General features: G+C 40.6%; 1 protein-coding gene across 1 annotated transcript in view; it reads left to right on the forward strand.

Annotated features, from left to right (window-relative positions):
- The window catches only part of RASGRF1 (Ras protein specific guanine nucleotide releasing factor 1), a 219,042-nt gene continuing 201,125 nt past the window's right edge, over window positions 1–17,917 (forward strand). The window contains exon 1 of the mRNA XM_043981671.1: window positions 1–464. Coding sequence (XP_043837606.1) covers window positions 189–464 — 276 coding nt within the window. The 5' untranslated portion in view covers window positions 1–188. The remainder of the gene's footprint in view (window positions 465–17,917) is intronic.

The following is a 17,917-nucleotide window of genomic DNA, read 5'->3' on the forward strand; positions in this document are numbered from 1 at the left end:
AGGAGAGAGGGAGAGAGGGAGAGAGAGAGAGAGAGAGAGAGAGAGAGAGAGAGAGAGAGAGAGAGAGAGAGAGAGAGAGAGAGGGAGGCGCGGATGGTTAGGCTCCTGCTTGTCAGGTAGTGAGTGTTTTCCTGGGTCCTAGTCTGAGAAAATGTAAGAATCCAGGATCTTGTTGGCTTCCAAACACAATGCAGAAAGGAATACGGTTGAATGATGGTCATGTAACCTACCTGGGGCTGTTGGCAAAGAAAGATGGCACAAGAAGAGGTTATCTGAGCAAGAGAAGCTCAGATAACACAAAATGGCAAACGAAGTGGTTCGCTTTGCTGCAAAACCTTCTCTTCTACTTTGAGAATGACTCCAGTTCCAGACCCTCGGGATTGTACCTGTTGGAGGGCTGCGTGTGTGACCGGGCACCATCTCCCAAGCCATCCCTCTCAGGAAAGGAATCACTGGAGAAACAGGTATAGGAACTCAGGGGTGCAGGGCAGGAGGGGGATGCGGAAAGAGTGGGGATGCGTACCTCTGTGAGGGACCTGAGGGGCTGGCAGTTCCGGAGCACTAGAGCGATTCCATACATATACAAACACGCGCGTCTAATATTACAGGGGCAAAGGTTTCTTTCAAGCGAGGAGGAGCGCCTAAAGCACTTTAACTTTAGCCCCCCTCCCCCAATCGATTGGCTGAAGAAGGCAAGAATCTTCCTCACCTGCCCTACAGCCAGGGAGAAGACAGGTGTTGACTTCTCCACTGGTTCGGGAGGGAAAGAAGTGACACAGGGGTGATACTGCAGGGGACCTCCTAGTCTCTGAGAGGAAAATATTTCTATACCGACTTTTCCTCTCATCCCCCATAACACCGCTGCTAGCGGAGTTAGAAGTGATTTGAAGGGTGGGAGAGGAGAAAGAGCGAAGAAGAGAGGTTAATTTCGCCCCCCCCCCCCTCTTTCCCGGAGCGCAGGAGAGCGGAAGCTGGAAATGCCGAATCTGGACTGTGCCTCTTGCGCAGAGGACTGAGCCTAGAATAGTGCTATTCCCCTCGCCTCCGCTCTCCCACCCCCACCCCCCAATGATACTGCAGCCCAGGTCGGCTGGGCTCCCTAGCCCTCCCAGGCACAGCCCATGATGAAAGGAAGTGCGGGAGAGAGGAGGTGGGCTGGGAGAGGTGGCTGGGGGAGGGGGAGTCCTGGGGAACAGAGAAGGCATCTGATCTAGACGTGGGACTCCGTGCATCCCATGTGTTATATGAAGGGAGCTTTCCCGCCCCTCAGTAAGCTTAAGCAGAAACAAGACTGGGCTACAATAATAGTTCCGGGCAAGGAGTCGGTCTGTAAGGGCCGTTACCCAGAGATGAGCTTTCAAGTCACTAACGCAGCTTGCTAAGGCTAAGCCGCTGAAGCTGGCTCCGCAGGGGGTTCGAGGGTCAGTCCTTTAGGTCCAGGGAAGTTAGGGTGAGCAGTGGACAGTAGCTATCTCCCACCCCCACCTCCATCCTCTGTCTCTCTTCCTACTGAGAAATCAGCGGGCTTTAATTAGTCAGCTCCTTGCTACCCGACAGTGCCCTCAGATGGACAACGCGCCAAAGAAGCTCTGCTGCAGCGGAACCTGCCCGCCGCGGGCACCAACCCCTCCTCCTGCTACCGCTACCGCTACCGCTGCCGCTGCCGCGGCTGCCCTTGCTTTCCCTGAGCTGCATGGTTAATGGACACCACCAGGGCGGGGGATCCGGCGCGAGCGCTCCAGTGGAGCGCGCCAGGCCAAGGGGAGACTCGAACCCTGCACGCACGCGCGCACACACACACACACACACACACACACACACACACACACACACACACACACACACACACACACACCCCTTCCCTTTCTCTTGGCTTCCCCTAGCCACCCCAATTACTCATCCTCTGTCCTCAGTCCTTTATTTGCTAGTAACCTCCCGAAGCTTCAGTTATGGGGGTTGGGTCAGGTTCTATGCAACTGACTGCAAGCACCCCTGCCCTGAAAAACACATCGTGGCTGAAGGTGATTGCTCCTTTCATGTCTCAGATTCACTGGATCATTCCATCATCTGAGTTCTTTCCCCACCTCCGCCTCTGGTTCGTTGACAGGTTATAAGAGAATTCATTATGAGTGTCTAGTTTCCTTGGGACCCCATGTGTTGTTGTTGTTTTCTCCTGGAGCCCTCCCCCCCCCCGCCCTCCGTGGGTATGCCAGTAGGTGATAATTACTCCCTATTCGGACTCAGATGGGGTTAGAGTGAATATCGTGAGGCGGAGGAGAATTCTTTACTTTTACTTCGAGGTGCTATCTGGATCTCTAAAACTATTGGTGTTAGTATTAAATGGTGGGAGGGAGAATGCCAATGAATATTTTTACCCACTCAGTGGATAAGAAATCTCCTCCAATATACACCAGTCTATTGTGTGAATTGATTTGCCTCACAATTAGAAGCTGGAAGGACCCTTAAAGATGACCATTTTCACAAGATAAGACAGTAGCTTGGCATATTGGAAATAGGAATGGAGTTGCTCTCAGTATAAAGTTCAGATCTAGACCTGTGTGGGCTTGGGTAAGTCACTGAACTCTTTGAGCTGCATCTAAAAAATGAGGGAGTTGGACGAAATTAGAGTCCCTTCCAGTTCTAAACGAAGTTAATCTTTATTCTTCCAAATTTATCAACTGAGGCCCAGAAAAGTGAGGTGACTTGGTCTGTGTCACTTAGAAATAATGGTGGAATTGCTCTTAACTGTCTGTCCACTGCTCCAGTCTGGTGTTATTTCCACTAAATCCCACTGATTTGAGCTTAAAAATAGGTGATTCCCCCTTCCCCCCCCAAAAAAAAAGTCCATTCGAAAAGCTTGGTGGTGTTTGTCAAGTATAATGAAGTATCAGGCTGCCTAGAAGGACTTGCTCACTTGATAAGGTTGTGAAAGGAACTGAAAACTAGGAAGGCCTTAAGATATAGCTTTAAAAGATCACTAAAGGGGCAGCTAGGTGTTGCAGTGGATAGAGCAGGGGCCCTGGAGTCAGGAGGACCTAAGTTCAAATCCGGACTCAGACACTGGACACTTACTAGCTGTGTGACACTGGACAAGTCACTTAATCCCAATTGCCTCACAAAAAAAAAAAGCACTAAATTTGGAACTAGGGAAACTGAGTTGAAATACCTGATCTGCCATAAACACTATTGTACCTTAGTTTCCTCATCAGTAAAATTTTATTGTATGATCTCCAAGGTTCTTTCCAGTTCTAGGCCCTATAATTCTATGATCCTAGGATCCTAGACATTGCATATACTTGGATTGTGGTGCCAAAGTACACCTTATTTGCCTCATTAAAGTGCTGGATACTGTTTCTGAAGACATAGTGGAGCAAGACTGGGGTGAATGTACTTATCTCAGAGTGAAACCACAACTGGGGACTTGTGGAATTATCTGTCCTCAGGGAAGACTTGTCAGACACCTGTGGATTGGTCTAGATAGATGAATTCACTCCAAATATCCCAGATCCATGTCCCATAATATCAGGCACTTCTGATTAACCCAAGACAAATGCAGAATGGAAAGCAGGGAAAATGCATGCTGATTGCTTCAAATTGAGCTAAAACCATGATGGTCAAAGACTACAGAGAACTGACTACCTGAAATCTGTTTCCTCCTCAGTAATTTTCCCTGAAAACAAGGCCATGTTAGTCCTTGCCCCTCAATCCCTGTTGCTTACAAGACACTACTCATACTGCTACCTTGGTTTTTAAACCTTCATTTGAATGATAGCCATATAACCTACCTGGGACTGTTAGCAAAGACAAATTTTACAAGAAAAGACCATTTAAACCAGAGGAGTTCAGACAACACAAAATGGAAAATGGAGTGGTTTGCTTTGCTGCAAAATGTGTTCTACTATGAAAATAACCCCGGCTATTTCAATCTTATGCCTCCTGTTAAAAAAACCAAATTGGATTGACTATTTGCAAACCAAATTGCATTCAACAAACATTTATTAAGTACTTACTGTGTATAAGGCACTGTATTAGAGAGGCAGAGACAAAGTCCCTGCCCTCAAGGAGCTAATATTCTCCTCCAATTATCTCTTAGATGATAAATTGACACACAGTTCATCAAGGTGATGCTTAGTCCAGGATATTTAGACCTGGATTTTCCCTCAGTAGGGATGGTCCTCTGTGACAACCTGAAATGTGACACTGTGGCTTTTCAAGAAATTAATAAACAACACTAGTAGAAGAAAATGTAATCCTGAATTGCCATAGAATTCTGAACAAAGAGAGATTGATCATAATCTAACAAAAATCAGTTCAAATTAATACCAAAGGCAGCCTTGAAAGGGGAAAAGTCACAGGGAAAAAAGGGAAAAGCAGTCCCACCCCTCTGCTTTGGTGATTATTTATTACATGAGCCTACCAGTAGGTTCAGTACCAGCTCGCAATGCTGCTCTCCCCATCCTCCAGCCTACCCCTACTGGCTGCCTCTCTCTGTCTTTGTCACTGGGCTCTGGTCCCAAAGCATGGGACCCAAGGCAATCACTGCATAGAGCATTCTCTAGGGACAGTTCTGCTATTAGTGTTCAACTCTCTTTAATGTATTAAACAATAATTCTGAGGTCCCAAAGGGAAAGTTAATTATTCAGTGAAATGAATAACTCAAGCCAGGCAACTAGCATGGAATACTGATTTCACTGGTTTCGCTCTTTATGTGCCTCCAAGGAGGGTGTAGGCCAATGTATAAGAAAATATGTGGGGGCAGCTAGGTGGCTCAGTGGATAGAGCACTGGCCCTGGAGTCAGGAGTACCTGAGTTCAAATCCAGCCTCAGACACTTAACACTTACTAGCTATGTGACCCTGGGCAAATCACTTAACCCCCAATTGCCTCACTAAAAAAGAAAAAAAGTGGCCTGGGAAATTTGAGACACTTATTTGTATGCCTGTATTAGACATAATCATATCTTTGAAATATATTTTTGCATGCAATGCTTTCTTTTTCTCATGTGCAGTTACTTCATCTTGTTTCTGTATTTCTTCCTAAAAAATATCTACTTGTTCCCCTTCCTCATCAGCCTACATAACCTGAAGAGTAGAGACACCAAGTAACTAGGCTACAAATTGACCTTTAACACCACTTCCTGCCACCATATTTGTGACTGCCCAACTTACTCTTTAAAAAAATTTATTTTCAAGTGGTATATAGAATTTACAATCTCAACCTCAAAAGTATAAAAATGATAAAGAGGAGAAAACAATCAACAGAGAGGCTTAAATCTATTGGAGAAAAACAAATGCAAGCTGATGTCATTCTACATAAGAAATTCATGAAAAGTTACATTTAAATCAATCATTTACAAATGGAATAATATTTTAAATACACATCAGGAACTTGCTGTTGGAAGGAATCTTGTGGTGAGACCTTTTGTAAAGCAAAGAATGGTTCTGGTAAGTGAATAATCATTGGAGGTAATAGGGATGGAGCCTATACAACTGTAACAAAAGATAGAGCATTCAACCTACTATGTACTTTTCGGTAACATTTTCTAGCTGTGAAAGGAAGTGTGTGTGTGTGTGTGTGTGTGTGTGTGTGTGTGTGTTTCTGTGTGTCTGTGTGTGTTGAATGGAAAATCCTACCTATAATCAAAGGAATTCAAGTTATGCTAAATATTTTGTTGCTCAGTCAAGTCTGACTCTTCCTGACCCCATTTGGGGTTTTCTTGACAAAGATACTAGAGTGGTTTGCTATTTTCTTCTCCAGCTCATTTTACAAACAAAGAAACTGAAGCAAATAGTATTGAGTGATTTGCCCAGGGTCACACAGTTAGTAAATATCTGAGGCCAGATTTGAATTCAAGATGAGTCTTTCTAACTCCAGATCCAGCACTCTATCCACTGTGCCATTTGGCTGCCCCTTGCTAAACATAAATGTCTTCAACTATGAATAAGGAGGCAGTGGAGACCTTTGAAATATTAGTTCCAGCCAATAATACTAGCATAACCTTACAAGTAGTAAGTACAAGTAGTACCAGATTTTTTTATCATTTCTGTAATAGCCTCCTAAGCTCCTGACTCCATTCACTTCCTGATCTGATCCAGCCTTCATATTAATGCTAAAACAATCTTATGTATAGGTCTGGTCATGTCACCTCTCTGCTCAAAAAACTTCAATAACTCCCTATTACTTACCAAGAAATATTCAAATTCCTTTTCCTGGCATTCCAAGCCCTACCTTTCCAACTTCATTTCATATTACTGCCATTCAGGTTATCAATGTTCTACTCTACTCTCTACCTTCTGACCATATGCTACACTCTCCCACTTCCATGCCTTTACTCATGCTATTTCCCTTGGAGTTCCTGCTATCCTTTTTGCCTGCTGAATTCTTACTCATCTTTTAAAGACAAACTCAAATGTCACCTCCTCCATGAAACTTTCTATGATCTCCCTAGTCATTAATTACTTTCTCCCTTGGATCTCATATAGCACTTTATTTTACAATTATTGAATGAAGTTATCACATGATATTAGGTATTGAAGCTATTTTGTGTTTGTGTTTTATTGCTTTCCCAGACTGTCAGCTTCATGAGAACAGATATTACTATCATGTAAACTATGAATCAATCCCAGTACACATCACAGTGCTCTACAGACAGTAGCACTTTTTAAAAAAAAAATGAATGGATGAATGCATATTATTTCCTCCCTAGATTAATTGAGGGGAGAAGGCATTAACAATAGATGAAACTATGGATAAATTGTTCCTTTTAAGTGTACCCTTTATTTCTGGAAGTTCAGGAGCTTGTATATTTTGAATACCAAAAATCTTAGGGATAAGAGCACTCAATAGTACATCCTACCTTCTGTCTAATGCCATTTCTCCCCAGGTTTGTGGGAGTGTCGAGCTTCTGCCTAAATCAACCTTCAGGCCTCTTTTTCATGCAAGCAGCCAAGAACAGAATTCAGCCCACTGATGTTTATTAAATAGCATCTAAGATACAAAGATGAAAGATACTCTAAGTACATTGCCAATGTCAAAATGTTTTCATGAAGGTTTTTGTCAGAATCAACTAGTTATGATCACAGAGTTTTTAGAGTTAAAAGAGGTATTAAAAGTGACAAATGGGGCAGTTAGATGGCGCAGTGGATAGAACACTGGCCTTGGAGTCAGGAGTACCTGAGTTCAAATCCAGCCTCAGACACTTAACACTTACTAGCTGTGTGACCCTGGGCACGTCACTTAACCCCAGTTGCTTCACTAAAAAAAAAAGTGACAAACACCACCTGCTAACTTTACAGATGAGACTGAGACCAGTAAGGATAAGGGACATACATAGGGTAATAAATGTTAGTACCAGAGCTGGGTCTAGAATTTGACTTTCTTGCCCAGAGCCATTAAAAGGCCAGGAAAACCAAAACTTTTTCTCCAAGGCAATAGGAGCAGATGAAGGCTTTTAGCAGTAGAGATACAACAGAGCTTAACACTTAGCCAAAATAGTTAATATATAGAAAGCACATAGGCTCTCTGAGCTTCTTCCCTACCTTGCCCTGATCCCACCCCTGCCCCCCAAAGGTCTCTATTTCTCCCACCATGAAGTAGCTTCCATCAATCCCCAAATGAGCAAATACTTTGTGCCATTTACTCCTAGTTTGTAGTAATTGACATAAGTGAAAAAATTTTATATACCTTTGCTCTCATAGAAGAGAAAGGAGGCATTTCAATGTAATAGGGAAAGCCTTGTTTTAGCTCTGTGACCCTGGGCAAATCATTTAACCCAGTTTTCCTCAGTTTTCTAATCTGTAAAATAAACTGAAGACAGAACTGGCGAACCAGTCCAACCAGTATCTTTGCCAAGAAAACTACAAAAACAGGGTCATGAAGAGTTGGACATTACTGAAAAGCAACTAATAAGAGCAAAAGCAGTGAGAGACTCTAGTTGGAGTCCTGGCTCTGTCATTTATTTACTATGTGACTTTGGATGCATATTTTCTCTCCTCTAAACCTCAATTTACATTTCTCTAAACTGGGAGGGGGAGAGAATGAGGGAAAAAGAGCTTGGACTATACCTTTCAATTCTAAATAAGTTTGGTTGATAGAATCAATGTGAAAACAATGGCATTTTTAAGGTGCTTGCATAAATCTGATCCCTTGGTTTATTAAGTCCTTGGTATTATTTGGGGGATACCAGTGAACCACTGGTCAACAAGATCACACCACAGTTAGAACCACAGGATTAAATTCAATTTCATAGGTTCAGTCTCCAAAATCAATAGAAATAAAAGTTGAAACATTAGATCGTAAGCAAGTTCCATGTCACAGAAACTGAATTTATACACAACAGCTGGATAAAGTGGTTTTTGGCTGAATCATTTTTCTGCAATCTCATCAAATCTTTTCTTCAGAACTGATCATATTGCCACTGAATTGCTTGGAACTAGAAAACAGCATTCCTCCATCCTATTTGGAATATATTGGTAGTCAGGAAATTCATAGATTTCCAGTCCATATTGACACTATTGACATCAACCTGATTATATTTTCCTCTTATAATGTTGTCTACATTAGGGACATGTTCAAATTGAACTAAGTTTTGGAAAGTAAAAATGGTTCCTAAGGCCAAATAGGACTTTAACACATTTTTAATCTTCTGGCAGTTTTTCAAAGGAGATGACATCTGAGAGTCCTTGATGAAGTTAAGGTTTATAGAAATAAGAAATAAGTAAATGTTCTCTACACGGGGCAAGGGGGCAGGAAGCAGTATGCGAATGAATAGGGTAGAAGTTGGGGAGGGGATGAAATGCCAAGATGGGGAACAGTAGTCCAATCTGGCTGAAATGTATAGTATTTGGAGGGGAGAAATGTGAAATAAAGCTAGACAGATAGACTGAAGCCATACTGTGCAGGCCTCCCCTTAAATGCCAGGCTGAATAGATTGATTTTAGTTTAATCAGGGAATCTTAATCTGATATGTCTGAACTTTTTTTAAACAATATATCTATTTTGGTAACGATTTCAATGTAATTGGTTTCCTTTATAATCCTATTTATTTGTGCATTTAAAAACATTATTCTGAGCAAGCATTAATAGGCTTCACCAGACTGCCAAAGGGATCCAGGACACACACACACACACACACACACACACACACACACACACACACACTTTAAAAACCCCTGATCTAAAAGGAATAGGGAGTCACTAAAATGTATTTGGGCAAGTGGCATGGTACAGAACTCAGCAGCTGAGTGGCGGATGTAGCAGAAAGGAGAGAGAATGGAATGAGGAAGAAATGAAAGGATATTAAAGAAGTGTCACCAATAGAAGTTGCAATGAGAAAATGTAGATTTAATGGAAAGAAAAACTTTCTGGTAATTGGTGTTATCTGAAAATGAAATAGACTGCTTTAGGAGATAGTGGGTTCCCCCTATTGATGTATTTAGGATTCTTTACTTAGATAGGAGTTTGACTAGATCACTCCTAATATGACTACCAGACCAGCATTCTATCCACTGCATCACCTTGCTTCCTATTTCCCAACAAAAATAGAGAAGTTTTAAGAAGAGTTTAAAAGATCAGCAGCTCTATTTTGGACATGTTAATTTTAATATGCCAACAAGACATCCAGGTAGAGATGTTCAACAGACAATTGGCTATGTGTGCCTAGAGTTCAGAACAGAAATAGGGACTATTTATAAATAAGATTTGGTAGTAATCTGTCCATGGGTAGATAGGTGGTGCAGTGAGTAGAGCACTGAGCCTTGAGTCAGAAAGGCCTGAGTTCAAATTTGACCCCAGACACTTTACTTCCTCTGTGACCCTAGGCAAATCACTTAACCTCTGTTTGCCTCAGTTTCCCCATATGTAAAAATAAACCGAAAAAGAAAATGGCAAACCACTCTAGTATCTTTGCCTAGAAAACCCCAAATGAGGTCACAACCAAACACAACTGAAACAACTGAACAACAACAACAAAGTCATCTGTCTAGAAATGACATTTATGTGTATGAAATGAGATGACTAAGGAAGATAGTAAAATAGAAAATAGAAAAGAACCAAGGACAGAGCCTGTGGACTTACATGGACTTACCATATCTGTGGGGTAGGAGAAAGATTATAAACCAGTAAGCTTTTAAAAAGGTGTTAAAACAAATATTAGAAAGAGGGAGGGAAAAGTAGTCTCATAGTAGGCAAGGGAAGAGAGAGTATCTGGAAGAAGGGTTTGTCAATGGTGTCAAGAGCTGCAGAGAGGTCAAGAAGAACAAAGACAGAGAAAAGACCATTATATTTAGCAGTTAAGAGATTGTTGGTAACCTCAGGAAGAGCAATTTCAGTCGAGTGGTATGATTGGAAGTCTGATAGTAAAGAGTTGAGAAGTGAGTGGGTGGTGAAGAAGTGGAATGAATGAGTATAGCTGGCTCTTTCTAGGAGCCTGGTAAAGAAATGGAGGAGAGATGAGGAATGATATCTTGAAAGGTTCTCATGAATGGAAAATAATTTTTTTAAATGAATGAAACTTGGAATGTTTTTAGACACTAATTTAAGAAAAAGTCAAAAGGGGGAAATTGAAGATGGAAAGGCAGGAATCGCCTAGAAGAGATGGAAGGGGAGGAAATCAGGGACACAGGTAGATGGATTCTTAACAAGACCATGAGGTAAAGAACAAAAATGCCAAAACAAGTACAATCTACTAGTTGGCTGATCATTCATGGGAATAAGAATTTAACCATGACAAAGACACCATCGGGGTCTTTTAGCTTCTTTGTCACTTCAATCTCAATTACCTAGAAATTGAGCAGTCCTGTCTAGAAAAATCTCTGAGGTCATCTCATATTTAATCAGTTACTAGGTCCTACTTATTTCATAGCCACAATATCTCTTGCATACTATCCCTCCTCTTCCTTCTCACTCCCACCATATTAGTAAAGTCTTTCATTTCCACCCACTTTAACTACTGTACTTGCCTCTTGCTTCTATTCTCCCTTCAACACCACAATTTAAAACCCATCCTCATACCCTTCCAGAACAGTCTGCTTTATGGCTAAATATGGTTGTCATTCTTTGAACATGCTTGATCCTTCAGTAGGATGTCCAATTCTTTGAGGGTCTGGACTTTGACATTTATATTCTCAATATCTCTCATGGTTCCTGGCACACAGAAAGCGCCTAATAAATACTTGATAATTGCTCAGTTACTCAGAAATCCAGTGGCTCCCTCTTGCTTCCTGAGTAAAATCTGAATTTGTATGCCTAGCATTGCAGATCCTACCCAATCTGACACAATTCCACCTAGCTTTATGTCATATTACTCTCCTTTGGGCATTTTCTATTCTAGCCAAACAGGAAAACAAGAAATACCCTGTACTCTGTATCATGTGAAATTATGTATTAGAGCTGTCTGTGTTTTATACCCCTACAGGAGGGCAAGAATACTGATCAACATGGTTCTCTGCACACAATCGGTACCACAGTGAAAGAAGCCCTGGGGTTCAATTCAGGAAGACTTGAGTTAAAATCTGGCCTCAAGTACTTACTAACTATGGGACCTCAGGGAAGTCACTTAATCTTTCTGCCTCGGTTTCCTCAACCATAAAATAGGGATAATAATGGCACCAACCTCCCAGGGTTGTTGTGTACAGGTAATATTTGTAAAAAGCATTTACCACAGTGCCATGGTAAGTGCTTAATAAAACTATATATTCCCTTAAATATTTCTTCTATTATAGCATAACACCCCCTTTGGGGCTACTTTCCTAATTCCCACTTCTACTGGCTGACTAGATCCTCAGAGGGCATTTGCTATTTCTACCTAAAACCCTAAAGGTCTGAGTTTTTATACTGTCCTTAACAAGTCCCCACCAGTATGTTTCCCATTGATAATCAGCCAGTAGTCTCAATTAGCTTTTAAAAAGGAGTATTTACTAAGTAAGTATAGAAGAATAATTATTACAAAACATTTCTCTCAAACACGGGGGAGATGGAGCACTTTGTGGACATATATAGTCCCTCAAGAGATAGGTCTAAAAATGGTAGTGAGACACCTGTGTAGAGATTACATGTTGCAAAGGAATAGCTTACATTTCCTGGTTTCAAGAAGTCCCTTTCTTCTTTGTTGAGTCCTAATAAGGTTTCATAGCTCTCTGATAGACAATGAGTGCTTTTGTAGGGTCCATAGTTGGGATTTCTCTTTAATGAAAGTGGTCATGATCACTGAAATTGCTACCTTCTTCAGGTGACATCTTTCTAAAATCATCCACAGGCACTACCTCTGTCATTGGCTTTTACCTTTCTGGCAGCCACTCTTCCTAGCTACAACAGGAATTACTACTGATTCCAGTAGCTAGTGGGACCTCTGACAGGATCTTAGGATCTCTTGAACTCTGATGATCGGGGGGGGGGGGGGGATGTGTTGAGGAGGAGAGAAAGAAAAACTCTCTCATCTCCCCAAGAAATTCCCTCTCCAAGACTTGACTAGACTCCATTTACCACTAGACTAGCCTTCTGTTGGACTTTATGATTCTAAATTTGCTTGCTATTTTATATATAAACGCAGGGCTATGTCTGATTCTCTCAATTAATAAAATTTTTCCTATGTAGTGTCATCTTTCTTTAACCAATCACCAGAGCATTTTTCCCCTCTCAAATAGATTAAGAACTTGTTCACACTTACTCTGTCCTTTTGATTAACTGATTGAACTGTCTGGGACTTCCTTGTTCTTTCTTTGTATCCGACTCTTCATGACCCCATTTGGGGTTTTCTTGGCAAAGATACGGGAGTTATTTGCCATTTCCCTCTCCAGCTCATTTTACAGCTGATGAAACTGAGTCAAATAGGATTAAGTGACTTCTTCAGGGTAGCACAGCTAGTATCTAAAGCCAGATTTGAACTCAGGAAGAGGAGTCTTCCTGACTCCAGGCCCAGCACTGTAGCTGTCCCACCTGGGACCTCTGGGAATAGATTAATTGGGTTGCAACCCTATACACGCCCTTACAATTGTATGATACTGTTTTGGAACCAGTTAAATTTTTATTGCAAGGATTTTGCCTCAGAAATTGGTAAATGCTACAATGCAGGGCTTGATTTATCACTTTGCTGATTGTTTAGACTGAGTGTTGAAAAAGTGTTAATGAAGTAGATTAAACTTAAAAGTTTGTCCAGTGGAGAGCTGGTTGTCAAACATTCACCAGAACATCACTGGATACGAGCCAGAAATTATGGAATCCATAAGAAAGAGGTCTTTTGTGACCCAGTAATGCTTCCATTCCCCCCTCTTTTAAATTTTCATTAATTTAGAGCTGGGATGGACCCTCAGAGATCACCTAGGCCAGTGAATGCCCTCATTTTGTAGATGAATAAACCAAGACCCAGAGAAGGTAAATAATTTGCCCCAAAATTACATAAGTCATCACCATTAAGTTGACAACAGGAAAGTCAAGTCATCTCTATTACCTAGCCAAATTCAATCAGGTTGCTTAATCTTTCTAAGATTTCATTTCCTCAACTATAATGGGATTCAAATCCTGATCCAAAGTCCATCTCCAGTAGTCTTTCCACTAGTTTCCAGGCTACTTCCTTATAATTATGAAATATATTGATTCTATAGCATCACTTTGATGACATTCAAGCTATTCACCCAGAAAATTAAGGGAAAATAAACGTATTGGCCAAATTGGTAGTGAAACAATATTGGTGATTCACCTTGACTACAACATGGGCACAGAAATAACCAGAAGCTCCTATTACACTTCCTTTTGCATAGTGGTAAGTTGTCAGCCAGTCACACTGGCCTGTTTTTTTCCAGTCATATATTTTATTTGAACACACCAAACTATATCAATCATATATTTGATTTAAACACATTATGTCCACTCACTAGCACATGTATATAACTATAGCTATAACAACAGCAATAACAAGCTTCTTCCAGTGCTTGTCTTATTTTTTTTAAAAGCTGGTTTTCTGGTGATTAGATTTATCTGGATTTAGCTAATGGTGGCGACTGAACCAAATTAGGGGGACTAATCTTCCTTTAATATAACCTTTCAGGAGAATTCTCTTGGGGCATTCATTAGGCTTGCTATCATGTCATCTGGAGTACAGACAAACTAAGTGGAGAGTGAGTTATACTAAAGATGAAAATACCTCAGTTTCATTGCCATAATGGAGTTAGATTTTGTGTTTTAGTCCCAACCCTACCATTTCCTAGTTGCGGAACCTTGGACCAGTCACCTAACTTCTCCTGGCGACATTTTCCCCATCTGTAAATAGAAGGGATTGGACTAGATGACTGCTAAGGATCCCTCCAGATTTGACATTTAAGATCCTCTTACTTCTAGTTTTGTCTCAAAATGTTTGAGACATTTGTACGACATCTCTGTGTCTGAATCTCCCCATTTGTCCAACGACTACATATTTCCTCTAGCTATTTCAAGGAATAATGTCAGGCTTAATGGCCTGACTTCTATAAAGTGCTTGGAGATTATTAGGAGAAAAAAAAAGACATGAGGTTTTCTTGTAGACTCATTTATCTCCCACATTCTCTGTTCCCAATTTACACATACACACATGAATCATAGAATTTTAGAGTTGTAATATAGAATCATAAGATATCTGCGCTGGAAGGGACATTTAAAGATCACACAGTCCAAAGCTAAGAGTATCAAAGGATCATCCATTTAGGCCTGAAAAGGACCTCTCATTCTTTTTTTAAATCTTAATAGTGTTTTTTTCCAGTTACATGTAAAGATAGTTTTCAACATTTGTTTTTATAAGATTTTGAGCTCCAATTTTTTCTCCCTCCCTCCTTTCCTTCCCCCTACAAGACATCAACCAATCTGATACAGGTTATATATGTACAATCATGTTAAACATATTTCTACATTAGTCATGTTATGAAAGAAAAATCAAAATGAAAGGGAAAAATTTCAAGAAAGAAAAAAAAAGTGAAAATAGTATGGTTCAATCTGTATTCAGATTCCACAGTTCTTTTTCTGGAAGTGGGATAGCATATCCCACTGGATTGTTGTATTTCTAGAAGAGTTAAGTCTATCACAGCTGATCATCACACAATATTGCTGTTACTGTGTACAATGTTCTCCTGGTTCTGCTCATTTCACTAGGCATCAGTCTACTTAAGTCTTCCCAGGTTTTTCTGAAATCTCCCTACACATCCTTTCTTATAGCACAAAAGTATTCCATTACATTAATATACTGCAACTCATTCAGCCATTTCCCCAATTGATGGGCATCCCCTCAATTTCCAATTCTTTGCTACCACAAAAAGAGCTGATATAAATAATTTTATACATGTGGATCCTTTTCCCTTTTTTATGATCTCTTTAGGATACAGACCTAATAATGGTATTGCTGGGGATCTCTCTTTACAAATGAGGAAACAGATTCAGAGGGGGTGAAGTCACTTGGTGAGCAAGGAGCAGAGTCAAGACTAGAATCCAATTCTTCTGACTCTTATTATAATGTTTATTTCATTACAAAAGTCTTTCATTAAATTCACTTGATAAGCATTTATTAAATGCTTGCTTTGTGTCAGATGCTGTGTGAGGCTCTCCAGGAGAATACAACAACAATGAAAGAAACTTTGCCCTCAAAGAGCTTACATTTCAATAAGGGGGAAAAATCACAAACACAAATAAGTACATATAGGTCCCAATTAGTGTAAATAATGAATCCTGTGAAGTGGCCACATGAATTCAAATTCTCACTCTTTGAAGTTACAATTATGGAAAATATAGGAATTGGTTCCAACCTAATGGAAATAGGCAGGGTGAATTGGAAATATTTGATCATTATTTGGTCACTTCTTGGAATTTATTATTCACACTAATTGGTACCTAGCTGTACTGTAAATAGATGTGCAAATATATGTGTGTATGAATTAAATACTAACTGACCTCATAACAATTACTAATCAGAGTTTTAGAGGATTCGTGATGAAACAGGCTACCCACCTCCAGATAAAATAATGTACTCAGAGTGCAGAATGAATCATAATTTTTTTCTGGATGTGGCCAATGCTAGAGTTTGTTTTGCTTGAATTTGGCTATACATGTTTATAACAGGGGGTTGGTTTTTATTGCTTTCACAGTTGTGGGAGGGAATGGAAGAAAAGGTGAATCTTTATTTGAAAAAAATTTAACTTAAAATGTTACTAATTGAAATATTTATTTAAATTTTAATTTCAAAAATTTTAAGCCCTCTGTCCTAGAGGGTTATTAAGAGTAGGATAAGGGGGGCAGCTAGATGGTGCAGTGGATAGAGCACTGGCCCTAGAGCCAGGAGTACCTGAGTTCAAATCCGGCCTCAGACAGTTAACACTTACTAGCTGTGTGACCCTGGGCAAGTCACTTAACCCCAATTGCCTCACTTAAAAAAAAAAAGAAGAAGAAGAAGAAAAGGAGATTTAAAATGCTGGAAAATCAAGTCTCAAAGAGGAGTATAATCCATAAAAGCTGGAGGGAAAGACTCAAAGAAAAAAAAAGAGTAGGATAAGGGGGCAGCTTGGTGGCACAGTGGATAAAGCACTGGCCTTGGATTCAGGAGGACCTGAGTTCAAATCCAACCTCAGACACTTGACACTTAGTAGCTGTATGACACTGGGCAAATCACTTAACCCTCATTGCCCCACCAAAAAAAAAAAACATCCTAAGCCTGGGATTCTTTATAATACATTACATTGTCATAAAACAACTTTCATGAGCATCAAAAGATTCTTGACCTCAAGAGGACTCCCTGGGAAACAGGAGTGGCCAGCTGAAGCAGATGCCCTTGCCCCAAAACAACTCACAGTATTATAACTGAGGAGAAAAAATTAAAAGGAAGGTGACTCTCAATGGAGCTGCTAGTGATGGCACATGGAACACGCCCTGAGAGAGACTATATTTAGATGCAGTCCTTGTCAGGCTTCACCTCAGGCACTTCATACTTCAAAAGTGATATTCAGTAAATTGTCATGGAGAGTGTGTAATGTGAAGTACCTGAGCCAGTGGAGTTCCTCTCAAATTAACAGGAAAAATACTTCAAAGCCAAGAACACAATGGTGATGTAGAAGTTGAATTTGGCATGGCATACCATGATCAGTAGTGTCCAGGTCTTTCCAGATGCCATCATCACCACCAGGGCAGAACTACAGGATCCTCCCTCTCTCCTCACAGGTTAGCCAAGTAGTGTCCCAATCTCAATCTCCCTTCTTCTCTGACACTGATTCATGGCTCATAGTCTTTCATTCAATAATCATTTATTAAGAAACATGACACAGCAGATAGAGATCTGACTTTGGAACTAAGAAGATCTAAGTTGAAGTCCTAATTCTGACACATACTGCCTGTGTGACCCAAGACAAATGACAACTCTCTGAGACTATAAATTGCACACACGATGCCAATCTGCATTGGTATAGTGAGTTCCCTCATCCAGGCATTCCCTATACCCATGAAATCACAGATCCAGTCCCTATCTCTTATGTCTACTGTGTGCAAAGCACACTGCCAAACACTGGAGAGATACTAGTATGGTGGTAGTGATGACTTTTGATAATATAAAATATTAAAGAATAATAGCAAGATATCAATTTGTCATAGGACCATATCTATTAGAATTCAATTAAGAAGATGATAAGGGCTACTAGGTGGCACAGTGGTACAATTCCTGTCCCATACTTGCAGTGTATAATCTGCCCCTTCCTATCAGTTGTTACAGCTTTTTAACCCAGCCCAGCTGCTGCAGGCTACATTTGTTTTGTTACCCCAGTTAACCTCTTGAAACCCAGGCTCCTTCTGGATATTACAGAAACCAATTTGCTCCCATTGTGTGTCCTTCCCTACCCAACATTTCCTATTATTGTTCCTTTCACAGGGTACAAGTCTAAGCCATAATGATGGGTTGCAAGTGCCTTTATGTTCACCAC

Source organism: Dromiciops gliroides, chromosome 2 (assembly GCF_019393635.1).
Source record: "Dromiciops gliroides isolate mDroGli1 chromosome 2, mDroGli1.pri, whole genome shotgun sequence".
NCBI classification, from domain to species: Eukaryota; Metazoa; Chordata; class Mammalia; order Microbiotheria; family Microbiotheriidae; genus Dromiciops; species Dromiciops gliroides.